Consider the following 26,476-nt stretch of genomic DNA (forward strand, 5'->3'; position numbering starts at 1 on the left):
ATTTGTTTTGGTTACTATGTGTACTTGAACTAAACTTGTCAATTAACCAACATTTTACACTCAACTAGCTTCTTTCTATGTTGCAATTATTAGCAAGCCCAAGTATATAGATGTCAATAGCCAATGAGTTGTTGGAGCAAGCAAAATCATCATGAAGTGCATAGAAAGGATGTGAAATGAGCCATACCTTGTTGTGCTCCTACTTGAAGGATGCTTTGTTTGAACATGTAGTCTCAATTCTAAATGGCATATTTTCTGTGACAATGGCATAGATTCAACTAATTATTAATGAAACACATGATAGACAATAAACAAAATATTATCCATTGCAAACCTAATATTGATGAAGAGGTCTGTAGCCATAAGTATGCCAATTATTAATCAAATCCATGAGTTACAAATACATTAAAAATATTATTTAATGTGCCAGTTTACTGTGCCAATGCTTCACTTATATCTACATAGAAACATGGACTTGGATCACACATGGATCTTTGAATTTTGCAAGATTGCTACAGGCTACACAAGATGGAGAATATGCTACACTTAGAGCCTTCAACAGAAGTTGTGTAACACAAGTCTAAGGTTTTAAGTTGACCAAAAAAGATTGATAAGATGTTCTCTCCAACTTGGAATCGAATCACAATGGATTAAGTGAACATAAATAAACAGGTGACATCAAAGTAAAATTCTCAATTTGACTCCACGCTTACAGTCAAGGCCTTGAAACTTCGTTATCAATAAAAGAGGAATAAGTCTATTGGTCTTAAAAAGACTCTCATGAAACAGCACTTTCTAGTATTCAATAGTTTACAGATTCAATAGGGAGAAGATCTTAAGAATAAAACTCATAAATTCCATGCTTAAGACCAACAACACTTGACTCAGCCCAAACCCAAGCTTCATTTACTCATGATATGCTTTCTCAATCTTAGGAGCATGTTAGTTCCCGAAACCTCTGGCACATGATACTGGAATCCAATCAGCTAATTTCCTCACTTGCTCCAGAAAAGAAGCGGCGTTAATCAAAATGAAACACCCTTATTCTGGTCATGGCAAAAAGTAATATATAAACTCCTGATGTACAGCTTTATTGCGTCTCACACGAATTCCAGCATACTGTTATAAGACAAAAGCATTCCCTCCCTCAATCCATCTTCCTCGTCTTCTAGATTCCTTTGTTCATCATATGAGAGACGAGGAGCAGAGACACATCTACTTGCCTTCAAAAATATATTTTTGCTCGGTTTCTTTATCCGAACTAAAGGACTGCGAGAAGGCTTACTAGTGGGGTTCCAAGGATGTGTACTATCACTTTGAGTGTCCGACACAGCAGGAACAGATTTTGGTCTATCATAATCTACCGCTGGCGTAGGAGCGTACAAGGAAAGCTGCCCATGGACAAGCTTGTTTCCTCCAACGGAAAGAGCACGAATTGATTCTGTGCTGTCTTGCTGTGGGTCCAGAATTCTTAGGACCTGAAAACCCACATAGTTGCCATCAGGGTATGCCAATGAATAACACAGCCGTAAGGTCAACAGTTGAATACAAATAAGAGGTTACTGACAGGACATAAAAGAGGCTTCACTTCCAAGTTGAGTATGCCAACAAATATCGATCACATGAGCACGGCAGGCACACCTGAGCCATACGAGGTCGCATTGCAGGATCTTTTTTTATGCATTGTCTGGCAGCATGCATCATGCAGTGCATCTCGAAGAGATTATTGTCATATTCAGCTCCTCTTAGACGTGGATCAATCAATTCGAGGTCGGGTCTATCCAGCAGTGATCTTGCCTGCAATTTGCGGTATATCGCGTTTCGTTTAAAAGAAAAATCTACAGACGCTTTTAGTGATCAGAGTGTAGAACATAAAAAAAGGAGGATGTAATTTGATCAAGTAACAAGTAACCATAAATATCAGCGTCTAGAACACCAGGACTGTTACACATCGTAGTGTTGATTCTGGATTTTGTATTTCATTAAAAATGCCAATAATGCAGATAAAATAACGAGGCAAACAACAAAATAATGAAGGCATTAGAACTTTAAAATTAAAAATCCAAAGATACAGCTATTTATCAGACTGTCCAACAGTTACTTGGTGGACAGAATTATCTTGACAAATATTCGCATGGCAAAGCTTACTTGATTCCTTACCCAGTCTGTTAGAAAAACACCACCTTTAGCGCCTTGCTGAATAACTGCTTTACGCCCTGTTAAAATCTCTAATAACACCACACCAAACGCGTAAACGTCTGCTTTCTCCGTAATCTGACCAGTCTCAGCATATTCGGGTGCAAGGTACCTGATATTGAGACAACGCATTTAAGTAAATTTCAACATCTGTAACAGTTTCATATGCCCATTGACTTTTTTATGTTTCACATCACTTCCGATTCGTGTTGTTTTGGAGCTTCAAAATTCCTAGTTCATGGTAGTATAAGCTGTAAACGTGAGGAACATTCTCTCTCTAGAATAACTGATTCTAGCATGGTAACTCTTGAGTACTAAGCTCTTCAATACTACGGATGCGTTTGAAGAGGTTTACAGCTAGAGTTTCCAGGGTTTCCCAGTTGCAGCTGACAGGGATCAATCTCGTGAAATTGATGCTAAATATCCTCATACTTACCCCAAAGTACCAAGTACACGAGTCTCTTCTGCCAAGTCGCCATGCATTTGTCGCCTGGCAAGACCAAAATCCCCTACCATGGGCGTGAAATCATGAGTGAGTAGGATGTTATTAGGCCGCATATCTCGGTGAACAATGCAGCCAACACGACACTCTGCATGCAAGTACCGAAGCGCTCTTGCTGAGCCAAGGGCAATCTTCTGTCTATACTTCCAAGGCAAACTCTCTCTGTTCTTCGCTGCAAAGGTAACAGTGAAGGACTCAGAAACAGCTCATATTGAAAACGGCATGCACAAGGTCAGACGTAATGTCCACGCAAAGAAGACAGAGAAGCATTCCCAAACAACACATAAGGATGTCGTGGTTCGTATTTTTCTTACCCGAGAGATGTCTATCTAGTGAACCATTACAGACGTATTCGTACACCAATAAGCGTTTGTGGTTTTCCACACAATAACCAATAAGTGTAACAAGATTACGATGTTGCGCACAGCTCAGAACCTCCACCTCCGCACAAAACTCATCATCACCCTGCGAGCTTGCAATCTTGTGTTGCTTCACAGCAATCAATTGCCCCTCCGGCAGAGTTCCTCTGTACACGGACCCATAACCACCTTGGGCTAGATAATTGCGATGATTAAAATAATCCGTGGCATTGCAGAGCTCGGCGTAAGAGAATCGTCGCACTGGCTTGCCAAATTCTGGTGTTTTGTGTTTACAAATAGTGCAAAGGAAGGGCGCTAAAGGACCCGGCTTCTTCGTAATCACTGGTCGCCTGTCACTAGCTACCCTATCCGTAAATCTCTGAACTGGCACCGGAACAATGCCTCTAGGAACAAGTGACTGCACAGGATTCAGTTGATTTGGTGCTTGTAATTGCACAAAATTCAACCGAGTTGAAGACAAAGCTTGCGTAGACTTTTTGGGTGGAACTGGTCTTGAGACTGGTACAGCATTAACCTCCATTTGTTTTGTGCTCACTTTCGTAGGCGGAGTCAAATAACTCCCAAGATCTCCATTCAATAACTCATTCAGATTATGTAATGTCCAACTTGCATCAACCCGTCGAGGTTGAACTGAAATGGGGCCCCATTGTGCACCATTGCCATTTCTAGGATCGTTATCCGCAGGTGACGATGTATCAGATCGTCCCAAAGTTGATATTCTAGGATAGGCGGAAGTCGAGATGACAGTTGGAGAGTTACTAGCTAATTCATTGGCACATGGCAGATGTCTAACTGATGGAAGTTGCGGTTTCGAAGGTTGAGTAACAGAAGAGCTCACATTAGGAGAACCATCTGATGCTGGTGAAATACAAGAATCGCTAAAAGTCTCTGCACTTCCCTGCCGTACCGAACCCGTCGTTTCCAACCTATTGCTTAAGTCTTTTCTGTACTCCAGACATGAATCCTCTGTAAGACTAACAATATCTGAACTTGGCGACGCACTTCTCCGCAGTGATTCCTCCCGAGAGTACATACCTGCCATCAGCTTGATCAGCACATACTACTATGGCGGCTCGAGGGAAAACAACTAGATACAAGTCCGTGCATGTAAAATACTAGAATAAAAGATACGCACACAAGCAGCGCGCGCAAGAAAGAGAGAGAGAGAGAGAGAGAGAGAGAGAGAGAGAGAGAGAGAGAGAGAGATCTGGTTAAAGGAGTATATACTTGTCATTATACCACAAATCGCCAATATTGAAACATATTTTGCAATATAACATACTGTGCCAATGTATAGACCAACCCTAACTGAAGACTTTGAGTAATACAGATATATAGTATTGTATAAACAAAGTTACACTTGACAGAACTTCGCACGGATGTAGTAGCAGCATTTTATCTTACTCCAAGCATGTTAAACAACAATTTCCTACTAATCCATTACGGTCAGGACCTTACCTAGCCCTGGACTACCTTGGTCCTCCAGCCACTGTCTCACTGCAATTATATCCTGTCTCAAAATCGGATCAATATATGCCATACTCTCCCGCTTGGACTCAGCCTCAGATTCAATAACTTCAGCTTCATCCTGAATACTGTGAAGGTCACTGTCTGCTGTCATGGGACGCTGTTGCAAACGTCTATGATTAGCGATGGCAGTAGACTGTGAACCGAATGCAGGGCTAATCGGCCGCATTATCATATCTGGGTGAAGCCCAGGCCGCAGTGGTTGATAAGTGTCAAAAGTCTTCACACGCGTTACGTAGCATGTGAGGTTGTCGATGAAGTATTTCTTGTCTTTCTTCATACTCCTAGCGACCAAGGTGACCACTTTGCAAATTTAGATTATGCTGAATTGATTCCCTACTGTAAAGAAGCACTCTAAGCACTGGCGAGCATATGTCGAAACATTGACGAAGAAGTAAGCAACACACCTTTCTAGAACAACATGATGCGCTCCAAAATTCTTCGCAACGTCCACGACAAGGGTCTTAAGGTCACGACTAACTTGAACATCAATGTCCAAAGTCACCTGCATACAAAAACACAGACAACAATAGGTTCCTAGTTTAAACATGCCCCATGAGAAGAAAAAGGGGGAAAAGACACATTAACACCTAAAGAATTCTTCTTCTAATGATTGTTATCCAGTCTAGCTGGATTTATTTCCTAAGGCTTGCAATGACTTATTACAATAAGCTAAAACATGCGGGTAGTAACGAGGAAATCTAAATAAATATATTATTTTACCCCCAATTTCTGACATCTCAGATGAAGGTCTAAATTCCTTAAAAGGGCATTCTTTCTGCTCTGCACTTCCGACTCCAAAAAGTAGCGATTCAAACCCTTCTCGTCACCCGAAGATTTGTATCCCACTGCAACAAACACGACAACAGGTTGAGACCTAGCTCTGCCAACAAAATTGATCTGAATAAAAAGCTCGCAAGAATTTGTCAAGGGTAAGACCCTATGGATTGCATACAAATACTAAACTGCAGTATAACGTTGCCTCCAAATTCCCGAAGTCACAATTTATTGAGGTGCTTACATTTTGAAAGACCTGCTTGAAAACCGGCCTTGCTAGGAGTAGAAGTCTGCTGCAGAACACCAAGTAGCTTTAAGATGTCTCCACGTTGAAGGACGTGGTCTAGCGCCCAATCCGTAACTGTGCACGACAACGCCTTCGTCGCGTCAATAACAACTAGGACCCGATGGGCATCGCCACCACCCCAGTGAGCATTTGCGGGTTCCTGAAAATGATGCACATCCGGGGTGAAGTTTCTTCTGTTATCAAACGCGTCCATCTTTCAAGTGTCCTGAGACCAGCTCTCAGCAGGGGAGGGACTTCTTCAGAATTTCCAGCGTTGGATAAAAAACCTATCTTGGAGAGGTTCGGAATCTGCAGGGGACGTTTACAGAAACAACTATGCGGTGTTTCATGTATGCTAAAAGCTCTAATCTGAAACCAGAGCTTCATCAGAAATTCGCAGTATCTAGTACGACTATGTCTGAAGAAAAATATAGAGTTTAAGTGAACGGAAGGAAACCTGTATCACATAATTTAACAACTACACCAATCAATCTGCGAATCCAAAGTAAGAAACCATGTCCGTCGTGAGCGCAGCACATGAACATGAGTCTCATTCGAAAATGATTACTCTCCACAAGGTGTTCAGATTACAAGCTATCATCCGTCAGGCCACTAATCTGCCCGACGATCAATGATCACATTGCAAACTGAAAGCTCGACTACCTCACCAACCTTCACCGGCTAGAGACCTAATGGACAAAGACGACATGAGGGCAACAAGGAGCAGAAACAACATCTAATTCCAGAAAAGAAACTCCGCCGTTGTGTCTGAAATGCCAGGAATTTCCGGACTTTCACTGGAAAATAGGTAATCCTAATGGGGAAAGATTCTGAATCAACAACAATAATAAATAAATAAATAAAAACGATTCCATGCTGACCCACACAGTGCCCACCCCCGATCCCGTATTGGGAAATCGGCCTCTCGCTGTACACCTTCACAAACTCCACTGAACATAAACCCCAAACCTAAAACCTCGAGAATAAAGCACATCGCGAATCCCCAGACGAATCTCCAACTTGCCGCCAATCTATCAGCGGTCTTGACCCAACAACTAGCTCGCTCACTCTCGCTCTCTCTCTCTCTCTCTCGCGCGAGCCCTCGCACGCTCGCTCTCAACTCGCCTCGCCATTGAGCTCACGCGCCATCTCTGGTGCTCCCGTACAAGAGCCTCCTCACACAAACAATCAACCTATATGAAATTCGGAACGAGTAAGGGTCCATGCGCAGACAAACAACCAAGCAACGCAGGGAGAGGAGAAGGAGAGAGACGATAATCCGGGCTCGAATTGGGAGCCCAACCTCAGCTGGAACTCTCCGTCCCCATTTCCCCTCCTGCGGCTCGTCCGCCTCGAAGAAGTGGCCCAACCGGTACAAAATTTCTCTCTTTGGCGCCGCAGTTCGGCCCTCGTCTCCACGCGAGCTGGAGTGGCATCGCTGCTGCGTCGCCCAATCCGGAGCGAGGAGATTGATTCCGATTCAGTGCTCCGCGGGGCCCGCCTGCCCTCCCTCCTTCCCTCCCTCACCTACTTCTTCCTCTTCCCTCCACCTCCTCCTCCTTCGCTGGGCCCCGCTTGCGCTACGCCGTGGGGGCGTTGCTTTTGGCTATGGCGATGGCCCTTCCTCCTCGTCTTCTTTGTCGTCTTCGGCTTCAGGATGCCACGGTGCCTTCCTGTACACGTCACCCTCACTAGTTCAAGTGTCATGAGTGGACGTTTTGCATTCACACTTGATTATGAACCAGGCCTTCGCTCTATAAATGTTTGTTCTGATCAACTTTTTCATCGCTAATTAAAAGGATATATAGATATAGATATGGAGTTGTTAATGCTACATTTCCAATCGATATTGCTACACTATCTCCTCATAGACAACTAAAGTTGTGTTGTTGTCATGAATAATATGTCATTTTTTTCAAGTCATTATGTTCATTTAGATAATATGATGTAAAGAGCTGATAATATGTACATATTTTATATTTAAACATGAATGAATTTTATTCTAGATAATATTACATAAAGTACATAAATATATTAATAAATATTTAATTTATTTCAAGCTCATTTATGACACATTTATAATATGAAATAATTTTATATTATTTCATTTATATGTCTAAAAACTTTACTTTTTAATATACTTTATTAAATGATATTTTTATAATATTTTATAATATTTTATTAATGATAATATAATATCATGGATATATATATCTAAAATAACATAAAAGTCATTATGTTCATCTAGAGAAAAAAATGCAGCTTCTATTATCATAGTCACAATGTTGAAATCAACAAAAAGAAATATGCAAAGTCTATAGCAATAGAGATAATATAGCAATAAATATTGAATCTCCACCCTTGCTATAAATCGACTAAATCTGCAACAAGTAATATCCTTGAGTTTAAAAAATAGTCTTATTAGAATAAATTAGAACAAAATTTTGTTCGTATTATGCAACACGCCTATTGCCCCTCCTCTCTCATAGCTTGTGCCTTGCAATCAATCGCACATTTATCTTAAATCACATTCAATTGCAATAAAATAAAAAAATAAAAAAAATAAAAAACCTTGTGAACTCCTTATGATTGGATACCATTACTCACAATATGCAAATCATTATTGCCATCAATATGCAAGTCTTTTCTTGAGCAAAAAAAATAAAAATAAAAATAAAAAACAAACAAACAAATAAATAAATAAATGAAAACACATATTGTCACTCTAAAGATTCTATTGATTTTTGCTATTCTTAATGCTATACTCATATGACCATAATATTTGGAAAGTTATGCATTTGAATAATTTACATAATTATAACAGTGATCAAATTTGATGTTTATGTGCAACAACAATTGAAATATACATACAAAAGTCCTTGCAGTTTTAGACTACACACAAAACTTTAAAACATGTATTTAAGGTTGTCTTTGTGTAGAAGAGATACTCATATTATTGTTTTAGATAATGCACTAAAATGAAACAATGGATACACATTTAGGAAAATACAAAATTCAAAGAAATATTCTATTTTAAAGTAAGTACCAAGAATAGAATAGAAAAGAACATCTCGGAACACTTCTGTCTATACATGAATTGCATAAATTCTTTATTCAAGAGTTCATGGTCGACAATGAAAGAAAAACTACACGCCTATCTCAACTTTGCATAGATTTAAGATATGATATTGTGTCATGGAATAACTTATCCACCAAATATTATACATCTAAATTCTCAATCAACAATGACAAAACCAACTTCAATATACTAAAGTCAATCAACTTTCACTTGTTACCCTATCTATACCAAATTTTAAACTCAAATTTTGAATACCATACCTACGAATCTAATTGAGAATTATAAACCCAAAGAAATAACAAAGTTGAAACCTCCAGCCTTATCTTTTCCTATTTCCCAAACAAAATTAGTACAATACAAATAAAATTAGTATCCATAATAAAACAAACTAATGTAATACAAATGATATAGCTAATAAATGTAAGATTGTGGATAGAATTTTACCTCATTTAAAGCATAGTTTAAAGTGTGATGAAATGTGTTGGTGATAGACAATTTGATTCATGCTGATTGCATCAAAGTTTGATTAGAATCAAAAAAATTCCAAAATGAAATTTTATATGACTTGAGATAGTGTTTCTGGCCTTGTCACACAAGAAAATGCATGGTTAATAATTGCAATAGACAACCTCCACACTTACATTGAACATCCACCTCACTCCAAACGCTATTTATTAGTATATTTTTCTTACCTTACAAGCAAATGTAATATCAAAAATAAGTAATCATTCAACACACTCAACCAATTTCCAACACCATTGAGCTAGAAACAATGTGGCACACAAATAGCCTATACGTTGGGCCATACTTCATTGCTATTTATGTTCTTATCAACACAATTAGAGATCGAGGTCAAACATTCACTTGGCAAAATTCAATTGCCCTTTACAACTTACTCCTTGCATAGTAAATATTTGATTGTCGACTTCTTTCTAAATTATTGAACTTTACCTTTAATTACATTTAGTTGGAAAAATAAAATAAAAATAAAAATAAAAATGCAGCTTTAATCACATTCAATGGTAGGAAAAAAAAATGAGCCTTTTGAACTCCCTATGATTAGGTACCATTACTTGCAATATGCAAATCATGGTCGCAATTACAAATACAACTTCTATCATTGCAATTATAATGTTACAATTGAAAAAAGAAAACATGCAAAGTTGAATTGTAACCATGAAAATAGTATAACACTATGCATGCAACAAACAATACATTGTTGAATTCATTCATATTCAATTAAACTCCCGCATTTCAATTAAACTTCAGCATTTCATGTTTAGTTAAACTCTAGCAATGATGAAAATAAAGACCAATCCATGCATCAAATAAGAACCACTACTATCTAAGCACTTTATCCACTTACGTTTTGGTCAAGCTTTTGCTTCTTTTCAAATTCCAAACAACATTAAGTTTTTTAATGAAAAAGAAGCGGGGTGCATGCAGTTAATGAGAGCCACCACTTATCTTCTTGAACAATATTAATATATAAATATAGAATTAATAATTATTTCTATATATACACATGTATAGAAATATAAAATATAAGATTTGAATTAATAAGTGTAATTTTATCTTAGGTTTTACCCAAGAAGGTAGACAATAAATAATCAAAATTTGAATCACCAATCACTTAAGTACAAATTACAATTGTTTTCGGTACCACTTGTTATAATGTGGGATTTTATGATTAATTTTGGATTTAATATAACCACAAATTTTTATCATTATTCTCTAAAAAGTATATGACCGAAATTTTCAATAGTTATTAAAGTGTATGCACAAATCTGATAGTACAAAGTGTCATTGAATATATAAAATGAGTGGCAAACAAAATACTTGAATAATTTAGAAAAAACAAAAAATATTAGAAACAGAAAGAAAGGAAAGGAAAGGAAAAAAAAAAAAAAACACACACACACACACTTTTAATGAAGTTATTTTACAAAAATTTAGGTTATTACTTCAAAGTATTTATTTATAAAATTTATGATATCTAAGAAATTATTATTATCACATGCATATCAATTTTGATATGTATTGGTAAGCAAATATATTTATGATTTTTTCTCTAAAATCCTTTTTGTATTATTTTTTATAACTATGAAGGTTAATTCTTGTAAAATTTGTATAAGTTTATTTTTATTTTCAATTGCATGAACTTAATTTTTTGTAATTATCTCATCAAGAAAAAAAAAATTTGTAAGACACAAAGCATACTTCTTTTAAAAACATCTTAATAGAATTTGATTTTTTCTTTTCTTTTCTTTTCTTTTCAAGTTTATTTGTGAACTTAAGTTGAAACAAATGTGAGTCATATATATATATATATATATATATATATATATATGTATATTTCTTTTTATTTAGAATATTACTCAATTAACCTCAAAAAGAAAAATTTCAACCATACATAAGTCAAATTGCCCTTAAAAAAAAGATAATCAAAACAAGTAGTCTATTTGTAGTTCTTTAAATTTTGTGTCAATGCCAATCAATTGAATGAAGATATATTTTAATCAATCTTTCAGAAATGAACATCAATTTAAATATTTAAACCTTTTAAGAGATGTACTGTTTTTATTATCATGATTTACTAAGAAATCTATCATATCTTATTTATGCTTTCAATTAGTATGGCATTTGGTATTTAAAAATAAAAAAATGCAAATTAATTTATCTTGCTTTCTTTATTACAACTTTAGAAGTTCTTAGTATTACTTTCATTTTTCCCTTGTTACGTTGGTTTTATTATGTTTTACAATATATATATATATATATAAATTATTCAAGACATAAATACAAATTAGAGAGATGTATATATCTTTGTATTGACCAAGAGGTTACATGCAATTAAAATGAAGTTTTTATACAATCAAATATGAGAGTGCAAGCAGTTCTAAAACAAAGGCCCCTAATGCAAATAATATATATGGATTTTTTTTTTGATAAAAAGTGTGTATATATATATATATATAAAATGATATAAGATTAAAAAAAATTAAATTAAAAGAGAGAACCAAAAATTATTCAAATAAATAATATCAGCATAATAATAAAAATAGAAAATACTATTCATTTAATATATATATATATATATATATAACTTGACATTTTATACTAAAATCACGTATTAGAATAATTGAAGTTGAAGTTTGAAAACACAACATCCAGATGAAATACACTCTACCATATATATATTTCACAAGACATTTGAAATGAAAGACTTGGATGTGATGTTCGGACACATGCATGAGGTTTGGTGACGAGGACAAGAAGGTTGTGGGTGTTGAGGAGAACCTTTATTCCTATCATTGTCAACAACCAAATTAGGAAGAGTGAGGAGGGCCATAGTGGAAAGGAAAGGAAAGGAAAAAGTAAAACGGAAAGGGAGAGCCCCACAAGCCCCACATGAGTGTGGCCACAAGGGTTAATCACCCTTCCTTTCTTCCGTGGCGAAGGCATAAGACGGACCCAGATAAAGGCACAAGATCAGTGAAAGCGTGCTTTGCCTTGCCTTGCCATTGCGAGTCTCGTTGCACGGCATCGAATCGCTGCCTAGCGGCATGCCGCATCTCTCTCGCTGTCGATCAATCACCGCCTATTGCTCCTCTCAATCTCGCAATTCGTTGTCCTCTCCGCCTTGCTGCCCAATTCTGCGCCGATGTCTGGGTTTCAGAAGTTGGGTTTCTGTGGATTGTAGCGTTGGGTGGGTTGGACGAAAGCGTTGCGCTTGCGCTTGGGCTTGTCGATGGGCGAGGGTTAGGTCGATGTGAATTGCGGCAGGAGCGGTGCTGATTGTGGCACTGAGATGTGTGCCAAGAGAGAGTGAGCGAGATTTATTGGTTCGAGAGTTTTGTTGGCGTCTGAAGAGGTTTAGGGTATGCGGGGTTGGCACTTGGATCCAATGTGAGGGGAGGGGGGGGGGGGAGTTGTTGGGGGAGAAGCAAGCATGGTGGTGGCCTCTCGATGAGCGGCGTGCGAGGGAGAGGACGGGGTGGGGGAAGCAGCGGGATAGGGAGGAGGGGGAGGCGGACGGTGATGTGGTGCACGCTATGCAGGAATTGTATCGTCGGAGCAATTAGGTCTGTATCTCTCTGCGGCAATTGACATCAACCGCGGTACGAATTTTTCTGCTGCTTTGATTATTGGGTGTTTGTGATTAACGGGTTCTAAATGAACTCTGGAATTCATATCGTGGGATCGAACTCGTGGTTAGGATTCAAATTGTGTTATGGAAGCAAGTTTGTCCTCTGTGCTGGTCTTTGCTTTCAGGACTTGGGTTCATAGAATTTCAGTGCAATCCTTTATCTTATTAGCTGCATGCGGTTCAATTTGAGATGGGTCTTCTGTTGATGATGAAATCGACACGTAACTTTTTGTCCTTGCCTCTTCTCTGTCTATCAAGAGAAAATTTGTGTTGCTAACTTAAGGTTAGGAATGTCTGCCATTTTGCCATTATGATCTGTTCATGCGCTTTCACTTTCATTTCGAAATTCGGAATACACTGGAGAATTTCCTCTTCCTTTGTAACGGGAGGAATTTGGTTGCTTCGACCGAGGAATTGCAGGCTAATTTGTGGTGCATTAAGGAGCGTTTCAAATTGAATCGAGTTCCGAAGTGGATATTGAATCGCCTTTTAGCAAGTTGGGGTTGATGGGGTTGTGTACTTTAAGGATGCGTGAGGCGGTGCCGTGATTTTCAGTCGCTTATTCGATCCATTAGGATTGCAGAGAACTTACAGCATTGTGCGCTTGTTCTACTTTGCACTGATGAGGACAGTTTGAACCTCGAGAGCAAAGTAGTTGGGTAGTTTGGGTGGGTGGTACATGGTGTAAATGATATCAAGACCGAGAGTAGATGTCGAGAACTGGCCATCCATGAGCGTTCTGGTCAGCCCTAAGTCTTTCTATGCAGATCGATTATGTCATCGTTTTTATCATTGTTATTTGGGTATGTCAATGGACTTGTTTATGTACTGAGTGCTTTTAATGATCTCAGTGTGAAGCTTGGCTGTCTGATACGAATGATGATGTGTGGGTCAAATGTAAAAAGCTGTCCGACCTTCTTCCGTATTTCATCTTTTGCTGACCAATAGGGCTTTGGCTTTGAATTCTACTATTATATCCAATTATACTCAACCATCGCTTAAGTTTATAATTCAATGAACATTAGTGCAGGGTCGTGCCACCCCTAGTATTTCTATCATTTTTCTGTACCTACTATTGGGACTTGCCTTTATTGTTTGGATGTCCTCATAACTTGCTCAGGTTGGAGTAGAATCCTGGCCATAGTGGTTAGAATTTACATTATTTTGTCTACATAAAATTGGTGTGAGAACTGTTCCAGAATGATAGCGTCTATTGTCACAAGTGTATATTTCTTCTGAAGCAGAACTACATCGTTGAGAAGAATTTCATTGTGTTCAAATGCTTTTATCCATTCTCAGGCGTTTTCTATTGTTTTGTCCCGAATATGGAATGATGCAGGCCATGGCAGTGGAAAATGATTGCATTTCGGCCTTATATATTGAAGAAATTGTACAAACCAATGTTGAGAGTTCTCAGAGTGTAACTAGCAAAGATGCTGAATGTGAAGCAACAAGTCTCATTCCTGGCCTACCCAACGACCTAGCCCTGCAGTGTCTGGCCCGAGTACCACGGAGGCATCACTTGAGTCTACGATGTGTGTGTAAAGAATGGCGCAATATGATTGCCAGTGAGTACTACTATTCTCTACGAAAGAGATTGAAGCTGACCGAAGGTTGGATCTATGCTTTCAGCCGGGATTACTTTGAATGCTTGCACTGGCATGTGTTGGATCCAGTTACTCGGTTGTGGAAGGAGCTTCCTAGCATGCCCGGCGATTGCTTACGCAGGTAATTTGCAATCCTTGAACGCGATTACTTCGGAGAGTAGAAAGAAATTACTCTCATGGCATAGGTTGCAGGCTGATTCCTAATTTGAGTTTCGAGTTGCTGGTAGCGTTTGGTACTCATGTGTCTAAGGCCACCACTTCAAACATCTATTCATACTTCTGCCCAGCTTAGGCCATATTTTCCATAGTTCAGAAGTTTGAATCGTTTTGCAGTTTCCTCAAATAGTGGTCCAAGCTTCTGAACTACGGCAGATATGCGTAGTCGTGCTCGTTCAAGAATCATTTCCGTGTAGACAGGTGGTCTGAATTTGCGAACATATGCTTTGTTTCCTTGGATATGTCCTTATTTTCAGCATACTATTCTGAATTTCGAGTGTGTAGAAAAAAACCTGTCGAAGATTGGTAAGGTATCTTGTCACAGTTCGATTCACCTCATTGTTTCCATCCTTTTAATTCCTTAAACTACGCAATGTTTTAAATCATATGCTCTATCGAAAGTCTATGTTGGAGGTTTTCGTTTGGTTTAGTGCAACTGCATGTTTTACTCTAGCCTTCCTCATGCTTGGATATCGTCGTCTAAGATGTCCAGGTGGTTGCAGATATGGTGTCACTTGTTCAGTCGTGGAAAGGGAACTCTACGTCATGGGCGGGGGCGGTAAGTTTCACGTTCCTAGCCCCGAAGTCTACAAATACGACCCAGTGAAAAATGAGTGGACAGAAGCTGCTGCAATGGAGACAGCCCGCTGCTATTTTGTTAGCGGTGCTCTTAATGGCCGTCTCTACGCTGTTGGGGGTATGGGTGTCACCTCTTCTGCTTTAACGTCTTGGGAAGTTTTCAACCCTGAGACAAACGAATGGTTTTTCCGAGAAGATCCAAACGTTGTGTCTGACTTGGGGGAGTCACTTGTAATGGATGGTAAGATCTATGTACGACATGTGAGCGCTTGTCCAGGTTATATGGGTTCATATGCTGCAGTGTTCGATCCTGTTGAGAGTTCGTGGGCAGCTGTTGATAACGATATGATGAAAAAGTGGTGCGGCCCAACAGCCGTCACCGGAAATGATGTGTATATGCTTGATCAATCTTTCGGTATCAAGCTCATGGTGCTGGACAAGGAGTCAGGGGAATGGGGTCGTATCGGACGTTTCTCGCCACATTCCATCAGGTTGCCTTGCAGGTCAGCTGGCACAAGACTCTCCTCGAATTTGTACATGTTTGTGTAGACGCTATCTTCCTCTCTTAGACTGTGAGAGATTTACATACCATATGTTTAGCGAGCTACAGTACCCAGTGTCTGTGTATACTTATGTAAGATACCTGTCGGTTGGACTTATGGAGTGCTGTTTTGCAGACTCGCCGCAATAGAGAAGAACTTGTACGTCGTCGGCCGGGGTTTGAAGACGCTTGTTTTGAACACCGAAAAGACTGGCATTGTTAGTGGTGGAATGTTAGTGGCATCAACAATCAATGGTTTGCCAGATTCTGAAGACGTTGTTTTAAGCTGCCATGTCATAGAGCTATGATCTAACCTTATTCAGTTTCACGAAGCCCGACAGGGCTTAAAATGGCGACCATGCTAACTGGTCTCAGGATTTACTCATTTCAGACTTGCTCTCGTAACCTAATTGGAAATCTGACTGATTCGAAATTTGCCATCACTAGTCTTTAAATGGACGCTGTAGGGTTCATGAGCTTGCTGGTGAATGTTCGACGCAAATACTCTTTTGTAGCACGCAGCGCTTTTTATTTATACATTTGATTCTCCTCTTCTGGCACTTAGCTAAGCTCAAAATAAGCGCTGCAGCTATGTACAGTTGCGACATTACTCTTTCAGTTTGTTGTAAGCAAAGACTGGAAGTTTAGTAGGGTACTTTCAGTCCTTTTGGGGAAAGCTCACGCTTGTAAGTTATTCTAAGATTTTTTAACAAGCTGTAGTAACAAGTTGTCAGAGTAGCTGCTCTATTTTTTGATGCCAACTCAATAGGTTCTATCCCTGTTCGCTTGTTTGTGACCTTCTGAGATATGTTATTGTTTAGCAATAAGAGTGGTCCATATTATTAAATGATGGTTAGACACATAGACGCCATGCATTACCTAGAATGCTTCATCGCTACAAGATATCCACTTTTTGGTGTTTCATAGCGTACAGGTCGCATCTTTCAAAGCGAAAGACATGTTAAGCAAAAGGTGAAGCCCCCACAAGTAGCAGTAAGACCACTTTTTTGTTCACTCAGGGTCTCAACAATGAGCAAAATTTAAGCTGCCTATAGTACACTTCATTGCTGGAACCGAGTAGATGTTTGTAACAGTCCCAATGGATCCATCCAGTTCAATACTCGAAACTACACCTTAAGTACTGTGGACTAATTCAAACTAAGTTGCTAAATCTTAGCAGAAGCTACTTCCGCCTGCCACATAAAATGAAAATTCTGTACGGACTGGAGTCTGGTAAAGAAAGAAATGACGAATATCAGGTCATTCGCAGCTTCACAGCACAAAACAAATATGATGGAACTATCCTCCTAGTTCCTCCTCATAGGCACTCCCATTGTCACCATCTGGTCAACTTCTTCATCGTTCATGTCAAAACCATCTGGCCCATCAACGCTCAATTCATCTTCATTGAACTCGATCTGGTGATACTGCACGACTTCATGCAAAAACTGATTTTCTCTAGCATAATTTGCATTTTCTTGTTGCAAACGCTGTTTTTCCGCGAGCAAAGTTTCAAGTTGAAGTCTCACCTGCAGGGAAGAAGAGAAAAACCACAAGTCCATACAATGATTTAGACCAACTACAAACATTAAGTATGACATAGCTTCAAGGTACAAGAAAAGTCCAGTATCAGCACAGCTATAATAAACAAACGTCTGAAAACTTGCAAAGAGGAATAATGCAGTAGCTTATGTTGCCACAACCAGAAATAGAAAGTGAAACATACCAGATCATCCTCATCTGGTCTTGTCCCCTTAACCACGCTCTCGCGTAGTCGCCGGTTTTCTTCTTCAAGTTGTGCACAACGGTCCCTAAGAAACGTCAAATCTCCCCTCACAGTTTTTAACTCCCGTAACAGCATCTTTGCCTTCGATGCCATAGCCATTGCTACCTGAGGACAAGCGGAAAATATGTTAAGAACATGTCGTTCCTGAGGACTTCCAGGTACGGTTTTACTTAAGACCCTTCGTGTGACATAATAACGACTTCATGCTCACTTCTGTGCACTGCTAGGTGGAGTAACCTGATTCCTCACTTTATGGACCTTTCATGTGAATGAGAAATACATTTGAGATATCCTAAATCACAAAATTGCTCACTAGAAATCAACCAATTAACCAGTTCAACCAAAGACTGATGTACAGCCGATCGATGCAGTTTAACACACTATGCAGGTTGGTTTGATTTCCTAAGAATCCTAGTCAGGGGCTCAGTAAATCTACTCAAATTAAAGAGACTCAATGGCCCAATAGTCTTGAGGGAATGTAGCGGTGTAGCAACTTATCCTAAATACCGTAAACGTAAAAATAGAAAGAATGCTTTTAAAAAGGTGAAATATTGCTAGGAAAGGTTACAACATACGTCGCGAGAAGCTTTTAATTGTATATCTCCAGGTAGACCTGATTCGTCAGCTTTCCCAGCCCCATCAGATTTCTCGCCTGAAACTCGCAAAGAAACAGAAGGACTGATAGAAGGCGACTTCTTCCAAAGAGGCACACTTTTTCGCACAGCACTAGTTCGTGTCTCTGGTGTCAGAATTTCAGTGGCTTTTGTTTCCACCATGTTCAATCCCTCCTGTAACATTCAAATTTCACAAATCATTTCTAAAAGTTAGTTGAAGATCCAATTAATTATTTGGACGTCTAATGATGAGGACCATTGTCCGTCCAATTTTAACTGATCACCAGCTAGAACATTTATCAAAATATATAAGCAAATTGCATATCAGTACATTTTACCCACGTACACAAGATATTTACTCTTCCCACTTTCACACCTACCAAACACAATTCTAAATTAATAGTTCTAAGTAATGTATTGGCAATTGGATAATAGTTCTACTAAACATAATCCAATTAATAGTTCTAAGTTTGCCAGTTACTTCATAATATCAAACAACTTGCGGTAACCAGCTATTTGCGTCGCACCTCGATGGCAGTCCCAAGTGTATCACCTAAAAGACTCAGAGAGGAAGCAATAGCATCCAAGCCTTTTTGCAATATCGGCCCTTCTGATCCCTTCACCGCACTTCCTCCCACGGCTTGCTTCACATCAGGAGCCTGCACTTTTCCGCCAAACCCTCTCAGCAACATATCACAGGTTCAATAAAATCTTCCAATGTACGATGTACGTATTGGGGTCCAATCACCTAAAATTGAACACCGCACGTTGATCAAGTGTGCTCTGACTGACATGAAGAGAGAACAGTTTCGGCTAAGAAGCCACCATGACAAAAGAGATATCTTCTGTTTGGGAGAAGAAAATAGAACTATGCTTTGAAAATTGCAGGGGAAATGCATTCACACAATAATCATCAACGAAAGAAGGAAGTGAAGACCCTTTGTGTGCTAGCTACCTTGTTCTCGTGACATAGCCCACCATAAAATCATATCTAAACATGAAAACTAAAGTGCAGAAACACCACTTGACACTGTCCTGCCGCAATGCATTACCGACAAGCTAACTTAGGTCAGATATTCCAAGCGCAAGCGTAAGTGTTGTAAGTAAACTATTGGAAAATCGAAGAGATCTAGTACAGAAAAGTCAATAAGAGTGATTTACAGACACTTGAAGAAGAACTGACATACAGACGCTGCACATTGACCATCACATGGAGGATTTGCATAAGTGAAAACTGGTCAAGCAAGTAGAGATTGAGATCTGACCAACAGGGAGTAAGAAAGTGGTACAAGATAAATCTAGCATCAAAAAGGAACGTCGGCAACTGAAACAGAAACATCAAGTCAATGAAACAAACCAAAGTGGACCCAAACAAGAAAAGTCTATGGGAATTATATTCAATCGACTCTCACCAACTCCAGAACCGGCACAGACAGGTCGAGTAACAAGGCCTCCATTTTACTACCAAATTGATTTCATGTGCCCCTACATTGCACCCCACAAACATACTCTCTGTAGCGATTCCAGAAGAGCCAAAGAAAATCAAGATGAATGAAGAGAGCCTACGAAGCGCAGAGAAAGCAAAAATTCTTGTAATAGGAAAAGAAAAACCGCGAACAATTAAGAACCTCAGGATAAACAATACCACCTCACCCCCAAAGGACTGTGTGTATAGCTCGAAAATGTCACGCATATGTACAGCGTCCCGACAAAAAAATATTTACACAAAATAACTTTGAGATCCAACCTCACGGTATTTAAGTTCAGAATTGGAATAAACGCCATAACCTCATAAGCCATTTAAAGTCAACCTAAGTGATGATAACATTCGAAGGATATAAGGAGACCGACATCTGTTCTCAGTCATATAAGGCTTCGAATTCCAGGGTAAAATTCAAAAGTATTCACTCCCTTAGAGTGAAGAAATGAAAACCTCGCGCTGTGTGCGGTAAAGAACATGTCGCATTCTAAGACGATTCGTGTGCCACGGGAGTTGGCTGATAAGGAAGAAGGATAAAATAATCTCATAAAAGTATTGTACATACACAGCAAATTGTTAGAAATGCCCAGCACAGTACCAAACAGAAATCTTGGCACGCCCTTGCTTGTGTTCTAATTTGGTTGTTTCAAGTACAGACCGATTGACTTGGAACTACTTCTTGCTAAGCTCAAAATATAGAATACAGAATCTCGGTCCAGGTGTTTAAGAGCACCACACAATCCGAAAGAACATTAAGCATGCTCTTTGAAAGACGACAGCAAGAAAATCTTTCGCATCACAATGCTATGTTACAAAACCGTTTACACAAAGTTCGCAGTAAAATCCACAAGGATTTTTTAGTTTCTTTTTAAAAAATCTGAGAGCGTTAGAAGTTTCACTTCTAAACCACTCATTTCTCTGGCATTACCGCTGAGTTTCCAGAATCCTTAAATCGTCGGAAGGGGATACAACAGAAGTCAAGTGAAGCCTTCGTAATATTCTTTCATAAAATGACCCTCCGCTGCGCCTGCTATAGAGTGCGCTGCAAGGAGGGATGAGATAGAGATATTGACAAGAAAGTACACAAACCTGTTCAACTTTGGAAGGACTTTCTACAGCATTCCTAGATCCGTTGACAGTTTGTACAGAAGTGGGAACCCCATCTTCCAGGAACACTGCCCTAGCTCTGTTTGTGAATGTACTCCAGCTCCAAAATTTCCCATCGCTAGATGGCCTTAAGGGATCCCGAGGACTTTGCGACGAACCTTCTGGTACTGTTGACTCAAAACTCTGCTGAGAATATATCAAAACAAACAAAGAACTAATCAACCTTTTATGACCAAAAGGTTCTCCATCAAGGCCTTACATGTCATGACTTCAGGGGACTGCATTACGATTGACTGCGTTAACGAGTGTGTTTCCAGAAAGACTACACGTTCACGTGTCCAATATTTGTGATAAATCGCATCATGTTTTCAACAAAGGCACAAGATGAGTACAAACTTCAGTCTTCTAGACTTCGACGACGACAGAGAATCTTGTTAGATTGAGGCCAGGAACCTTTCGGAATCAACCAGCTTGGGTGCCAGCGAGAAACCCATCGAGAACGAGCACAGGCCGTTGCAGATGATAGTACTTGCCTCATACCAGAATACAGCGACAACAAGTATATCACACCCTCTAGTAACAAACATTCTGGCAGATACGAGACTCTAAACAGAGCAAAATCGTTGAGTCCCTACTGTAAACAAACTATCGGAGAACGAAGAAAGATGGACACGAGTTATCGTGCAGCATGACGTTGATTGCACCCAAAGCATGATAATCGACTCGATGGCTGGGAGTGATTGCTTCGTGAATCTTCAACTTCGCTGAAGTGATCACAAGCATAGGTAACCGTAACAGATTACCGATGCTAAATCACGGAAAAGTAAGTATTTACGAACAAAACTCATTAAAAAAACGAACACCGGAACTTAACGAAGGCCAAAACCAGGAACCCAGGATACAATACGGCTCCTTTCAGAGATAAGTATCAGTACCTATTAGAATATTAAAAATAATAACAAGCACCTACAAACAATTCCATTCCACTTGCAAACTATAATGCAATCTGGATCTATCCCTCAGACGATACTAAAATATTCTAGCGTCATTGACATGTGTGGTACTTTCGTGAGAGAACTACACATATCCCCTAATTTTGAAATAGGCGGGAAGAGAGATTATAATATTGTGCTACTACATTGAAGTTCAACAAGATGACCTGCAAGAATATTATGTAGGGTTGAAAATGAATTAAAAAAATGCAAAACAATTCGGCACGTTCACAACACCCTTGTGTAACCTTAAGGGACGTCACTCTCATGGTGTTACCGAGAGAGAGAAAGAGAGAGAAGCTATTTGAAAACCCACTGCACTGTGAGAAATATCTCAAACATTCGGATTACGACTTGACCTCCTTTTCCGGGCAATGAAACAACTTGCTCACAACCACAGCATCGCTGCGACGACAATCACCGCGATACGTCCCTCCATCTCTTCGCTCACTGCCAAAGCCAAAATAGCTACCCTCACAATCCACGGAACGTCACTCCATCGCTCCGCTCGTTAACCATTCCAGCAACCTTAACAGTGCATTCTCAAAATTCAAAATCAGCTTCAACACTAACACGAACATACACGTTAAAGCTCACTAGGTCCGTGGAAGACGAACTCAACATATCTATCGATTGACGTCCGCTATCCCCCCCAGAGCTCTAATCACCGACAGTCCGCACTAACTTGGTCCAAACAAATCGCGAAACCCGTCAGCAACCCCATCCCCAATCCTACTGCTGTTCCGTCACTTCATTCTAGACCCCGCCACTTGTAAAGCTCGTTCAAAGCTGGGGGGAGACTGCATCCTAGAAGGGAACATTGTCAACATTGTATCTCTCGATTTCTTCCTAAACCCTGAATAAGAAGCTATCTGAAATGACTCTTCGATTTACAAAAGCCACAGAAACAATTGGCAGCATTATAAAACAAACAACATTGCATCAAAGCCAGCACACAGATCGTGTAACGACATGAAAGCATCGTCATTGTCATTCCACATTCCACGCGTCGGAAGTTCCTCTCCACCTCCTCCTTCCCCTCAACCCAATCATACGCCATTAGCCTCTGAAGTTACCAAAAATAATTTACCTCTTTCGAGCCAACCTGATTCGATGTTGGCGTGCCTGCCACCTCCATCTCCTTGCACTCTCACTCTCTCTCTCTCTCTCTCTCTCTCTCTCTCTCGCTCACTCCCTCGCTCTCTCTCCCACCCTCCCTCCTCTCTACCTCAAAAGCACTTATCACCTCTGCCAACGAAGTTGACTGCGGGCAGCAGCAACCAACACCAAAACTGGAAAAGCAATGTTCTCAACCTCGATGCAACAAGTGCAAACCTAGAACTTCACAATGCTTGTGGAGCAAACAGAACGATGGTTGTCAGGTCTTCTTCGTCTTCTTAGAGCAAGCGTCGAGAACAAGGCCAACACAGTCTGGAGGGGAAAAGGAAATCGACAAACACGTCGAAGACACCACCCCAAATCAGGACCGAACACTCATTACCACAACTCCAGACTCATCTCTAACTTTGGAAACTGGAGGAGGGCAACGACGTTTGCTACAAGTCTCCCGCTAGCGTAGTAGTAGGGTTGAAGAAGTCTGAGCTTCGTGAATTCTTGTTCGTTCCTCATCGACTGCCCCCTCACCTCCTAGTTGATGGCCGCCTACAACTAGATACCCGGTTACCAATCGTTGGCTCGAGAGCCTCTGATTTCGCATGCTTTGCGTACGACTTTCAAAACGACATCAAAGGGAATGCCGAAATATCGATATTATAAAAACGTGTGTATAAATAGGAAAACGTTAAAGTAAAAAGCTATAGTGTGATTTGCATGGTTAACATTCACTTTACCTCGTATTTACTGATCAGTTGCATCTTCAAAATTATTCGCACCGACGTTTTTTGAATTAACACTCTTCACAAACATGACGTAATCTATCATACATTCGTGGAAAATAATTATGGTAATGTTAATAAAAACCTAACTTTGAGTAGTGTTTGACGTGGAATATATATATACATATGTAATGTATGTGTGTGTGTGTGTGAAAAAAATCTTATAAATTTGTAATTCAAAATGTTGATTGTGAAGTGAAATGTCAGAACAGTTGATTGTCAAAAGAATGAGGTTTCACATATATAACGGCAACAGAAGCACGAAAGGAGCATCCCAAGTGAATCAATTTTAACCGTTTTACCATTATTTCAAATATAGGATTTAGGGCTAGGCAAAGAAAGAAATTTGATATGAAGACTTGCTATAAGAACTTCTTTCTTTTAAAAAAAAAATAATGGAAAGAGTAGTAAGACGGTGAATGACTGAGCAGGGAAATGGGACTATGCAGAAGACTGAGTGGGTAGGCCAGGGAGTGAGACAAGGAGAGAGACAGAGAGCGATATTTTTCAATCATCGGTGACGAAGCTAGCGGCAGCGGAAGGGGTGAGATTGTTCTTCACCCACGACAAATGCAATCGATCTCCCAAAGGCCGAGGACGTCTCCAATACGCAATCCCAAACACGAAACCCACGAAAATCGACACACAACCAACAACCAAATACGACAACCCTAGGAAGTCGTTCCGCCCTCCGATCCAACTCGTCGTCGACAGCACCAGCTTCTTGCTGCCTCCAAATCCATACGTGTTGTACAAATTCTCGATGCGCACCATCAATTGTGTCCCCGGCCGCAAGTCCGTCTCAATCCGGCCGTAGAGCTTGCGAACTGTTGGGAGGGCCGCCGTGCGCATCCACACCACGAGGTTTTCGTCCATGCTGAGTGGTTTCGAATAGTTCAAGGCAGCACCGCCGATTTGCGGGACGTCCGCCACCGTGGAGCGGTTGTTGTTTATGAAGTTTGAGGGGAATACAGTGCCATTAAATCTCTCCTCGCGGTCGCTTCTCCACGAGATCCATGTCTGGTTAATGAACACGGTGCCGTTGTCGCTGTAGAATCCGTTGGTGGAAATGTCGAATGTGTCGTTGAAGAGGCTCCATGCAACCAAGCCACATGGAACAATGCTATGCCCATTCGCGACGTCTTTAGGTTTGCAGCAGTCGAGATCGGAATGGGAGGAGGAGGAGGAGGAGGAGGAAGAAGAAAACCCCCGAAGCTGCTGCTCGCTCTTACTATTCATGTATCGTCTGTGATTCTGAAAGTAGTTTCCGAGCTCGTAATACACGTAGATCGGCTGTCGCATCAGTTTCTCAACGTTCATAGTAACGGTGCAATTCTTTCGTTTGTCGAAATCCTGCATGAAATCGGACTTGTCCTGGTTGGTCAACAACGGATTCACCGCGGTTGCGTAGTTCATGATGCAAAAGACGTCGTATCGAAACACGAGCTCTACGATCGACCACGAAGCATGCAGGGTGTAGAATCCCACGGGAAGGCACGCGACGCCGAGGAACACAAAGAGGAAAACTATGCATCTCGGCGTCGGCAAAGGCTTCCACGAGCCGAGCTCTTGCTGCGAGAATTTTGTGTATTTAGGACGCCTTGAGATTCGGCTCAGCCTTTGTTGCGCCACCTCTTCCTTCTGCAACCTTCGAAGGAAATCCCCGCCTCCGATGGCCATAGCTCGGTAGCACCATTCAATTCCCTCGCCTGCAAAATCACGCTCCACACATTAGCTTCGTTCGAAACTTACAAACGAGCGGCAAAAAACCACAAATGTAATGCTCCGCCGACACCGTTGTCTTCACCAAAGGGATAATACAGAATTCACGTTAATAAAAATATGAATCATAAAAATAATCAACTCAGTGTTCCTCCAATATTTTGGTACGTGCTTACAAGCAAATTTAACCAGAAGAAAGTATGCAGTTTAAATTTATTATATTATTTGTAATCTGTAGATTAGAGTTTTAATGTATGCTTGCAAATGCTTTCAAAGATTGATGTGCTTTGTACCAAACATATTCAAACCCAATTGAAATAATCACCCGATGGTATTTTTTGAGTTTCAGTTACATGTGTCTTTTAACATAACAAGGATTTTAAATACATGACAAAGGAAAATTAAAAAGGTCTGTTTTAATCTTTTTTGTGAAGCACAAATGTTTTACAAATGTTCAAATAAGATAAAAAAAACATTTTTACTTGCATTTCTTATATTACACAACTTTTGATGTTATTTACTTTAAACTTTAAATTACATTTGTTGTATATATATAGAAATTATTTATTAAAAAAACTTAAAGGATTGATAATTTTATTTTCATCTTTAAGAACAATGATCTCTAATATCCTAAAAACTAACATATTATGAATAAAGTATTGTAAAACATGTTTTTATTTTTCAAAAAGATTTTAAGGTTTGATTTTTCAAACCAATTGACTAATATTATCATTTTAGAAAGCTAAATTTTGTATTCAAAGTAGTTTGATCTTATTAAAAAAATTATAATTATTTTGTTGTCTAAAAAAGATTAGGCAATAAAAAATTCAATGTTTATAAATTTATATATTTTAAAATGTATCTTTACATAAAAAAGTTTCTATAAAAAATCACCATCATTAAAATTTGTAAGTTACATACTTAATATAGTTTTAATTGACATAAATTTCATTTTTAGTTCTAAAATATTATCATTACTTACTTGTATTTGTTTTTGATGATCCTTTGTGATTTCTATGTTTTAAAATTTTTATATTTCT

At 39.5% G+C, this 26,476-nt stretch overlaps 4 protein-coding genes across 10 annotated transcripts; 1 reads left to right on the forward strand and 3 right to left on the reverse strand.

Annotated features, from left to right (window-relative positions):
- Positions 1 to 1,063: 1,063 nt before the first annotated feature.
- On the reverse strand, positions 1,064 to 7,031 carry LOC112284691 (uncharacterized). Of its 2 annotated transcripts, none has more exons than XR_002970515.3 (9): positions 5,627 to 7,026; positions 5,329 to 5,453; positions 5,013 to 5,110; positions 4,537 to 4,889; positions 3,013 to 4,113; positions 2,633 to 2,870; positions 2,161 to 2,308; positions 1,642 to 1,838; positions 1,064 to 1,478 (listed from the first exon to the last, which is right to left on the reverse strand). XR_002970515.3 is itself a non-coding variant. In XM_024524742.3 (9 exons), the coding sequence occupies exons 1-9, from the start codon at positions 5,880 to 5,882 to the stop codon at positions 1,101 to 1,103; spliced, it is 2,853 nt and encodes a 950-aa protein (XP_024380510.1). In that variant the 5' UTR covers positions 5,883 to 7,031; the 3' UTR covers positions 1,064 to 1,100. The 2 variants fall into 2 exon arrangements, 1 of the variants encoding a protein (XP_024380510.1); XM_024524742.3 differs by having other exon boundaries at positions 1,642 to 1,797; positions 5,627 to 7,031.
- A 5,233-nt stretch (positions 7,032 to 12,264) lies between these two features.
- Positions 12,265 to 16,601, forward strand: LOC112284692 (F-box/kelch-repeat protein SKIP4). 3 transcript variants are annotated; one of them, XM_024524745.3, is made up of 4 exons: positions 12,265 to 12,868; positions 14,237 to 14,625; positions 15,224 to 15,802; positions 15,977 to 16,601. In XM_024524745.3, the coding sequence occupies exons 2-4, from the start codon at positions 14,240 to 14,242 to the stop codon at positions 16,146 to 16,148; spliced, it is 1,137 nt and encodes a 378-aa protein (XP_024380513.1). In that variant the 5' UTR covers positions 12,265 to 12,868; positions 14,237 to 14,239; the 3' UTR covers positions 16,149 to 16,601. The 3 variants fall into 3 exon arrangements, with proteins under 3 accessions (XP_024380513.1, XP_024380511.1, XP_073391673.1); XM_024524743.3 differs by lacking the exon at positions 12,265 to 12,868 and adding an exon at positions 13,467 to 13,639; XM_073535572.2 differs by lacking the exon at positions 12,265 to 12,868 and adding an exon at positions 13,583 to 13,700.
- A 127-nt stretch (positions 16,602 to 16,728) lies between these two features.
- Positions 16,729 to 23,020, reverse strand: LOC112284694 (uncharacterized). 3 transcript variants are annotated; one of them, XM_024524747.3, is made up of 6 exons: positions 22,910 to 23,020; positions 20,810 to 21,010; positions 18,768 to 18,899; positions 18,202 to 18,414; positions 17,567 to 17,731; positions 16,729 to 17,369 (listed from the first exon to the last, which is right to left on the reverse strand). In XM_024524747.3, the coding sequence occupies exons 1-6, from the start codon at positions 22,955 to 22,957 to the stop codon at positions 17,148 to 17,150; spliced, it is 981 nt and encodes a 326-aa protein (XP_024380515.1). In that variant the 5' UTR covers positions 22,958 to 23,020; the 3' UTR covers positions 16,729 to 17,147. The 3 variants fall into 3 exon arrangements, with proteins under 3 accessions (XP_024380515.1, XP_024380514.1, XP_024380517.1); XM_024524746.3 differs by having other exon boundaries at positions 20,810 to 21,013; XM_024524749.3 differs by lacking the exon at positions 20,810 to 21,010.
- A 966-nt stretch (positions 23,021 to 23,986) lies between these two features.
- LOC112284648 (ALA-interacting subunit 1) lies at positions 23,987 to 25,802 on the reverse strand. 2 transcript variants are annotated; one of them, XM_073535571.2, is made up of 2 exons: positions 25,730 to 25,802; positions 23,987 to 25,423 (listed from the first exon to the last, which is right to left on the reverse strand). In XM_073535571.2, the coding sequence occupies exons 1-2, from the start codon at positions 25,734 to 25,736 to the stop codon at positions 24,222 to 24,224; spliced, it is 1,209 nt and encodes a 402-aa protein (XP_073391672.1). In that variant the 5' UTR covers positions 25,737 to 25,802; the 3' UTR covers positions 23,987 to 24,221. The 2 variants fall into 2 exon arrangements, with proteins under 2 accessions (XP_073391672.1, XP_024380417.1); XM_024524649.3 differs by having other exon boundaries at positions 25,613 to 25,734.
- Between the last annotated feature and the right edge of the window lie 674 nt (positions 25,803 to 26,476).

Source organism: Physcomitrium patens, chromosome 7 (genome assembly GCF_059467195.1).
Source record: "Physcomitrium patens ecotype Gransden chromosome 7, ASM5946719v1, whole genome shotgun sequence".
NCBI lineage: Eukaryota > Viridiplantae > Streptophyta > Bryopsida > Funariales > Funariaceae > Physcomitrium > Physcomitrium patens.

What these genes read in the sequence shown, in the direction of transcription:
- LOC112284691 (XM_024524742.3), bottom strand. Translation starts at nt 5,882, where the DNA reads ATGGACGCGTTTGATAACAGAAGAAACTTCACCCCGGATGTGCATCAT. An exon ending in TCAAGCAGGTCTTTCAAAAT is followed by an intron (nt 5,454 to 5,626) that starts GTAAGCACCTCA and finishes TGTTTGTTGCAG; the next exon opens with TGGGATACAAATCTTCGGGT. An exon ending in TGCGACCTCGTATGGCTCAG is followed by an intron (nt 1,479 to 1,641) that starts GTGTGCCTGCCG and finishes GTGGGTTTTCAG; the next exon opens with GTCCTAAGAATTCTGGACCC.
- LOC112284692 (XM_024524743.3), top strand. Translation starts at nt 13,586, where the DNA reads ATGATATCAAGACCGAGAGTAGATGTCGAGAACTGGCCATCCATGAGC. An exon ending in GGCCATCCATGAGCGTTCTG is followed by an intron (nt 13,640 to 14,236) that starts GTCAGCCCTAAG and finishes GGAATGATGCAG; the next exon opens with GCCATGGCAGTGGAAAATGA. An exon ending in TCCATCAGGTTGCCTTGCAG is followed by an intron (nt 15,803 to 15,976) that starts GTCAGCTGGCAC and finishes GCTGTTTTGCAG; the next exon opens with ACTCGCCGCAATAGAGAAGA.
- LOC112284694 (XM_024524746.3), bottom strand. Translation starts at nt 22,957, where the DNA reads ATGGAGGTGGCAGGCACGCCAACATCGAATCAGGTTGGCTCGAAAGAG. An exon ending in ATCAGGTTGGCTCGAAAGAG is followed by an intron (nt 21,014 to 22,909) that starts GTAAATTATTTT and finishes ATATATTCTCAG; the next exon opens with CAGAGTTTTGAGTCAACAGT. An exon ending in GACCAGATGAGGATGATCTG is followed by an intron (nt 17,370 to 17,566) that starts GTATGTTTCACT and finishes TCTTCCCTGCAG; the next exon opens with GTGAGACTTCAACTTGAAAC.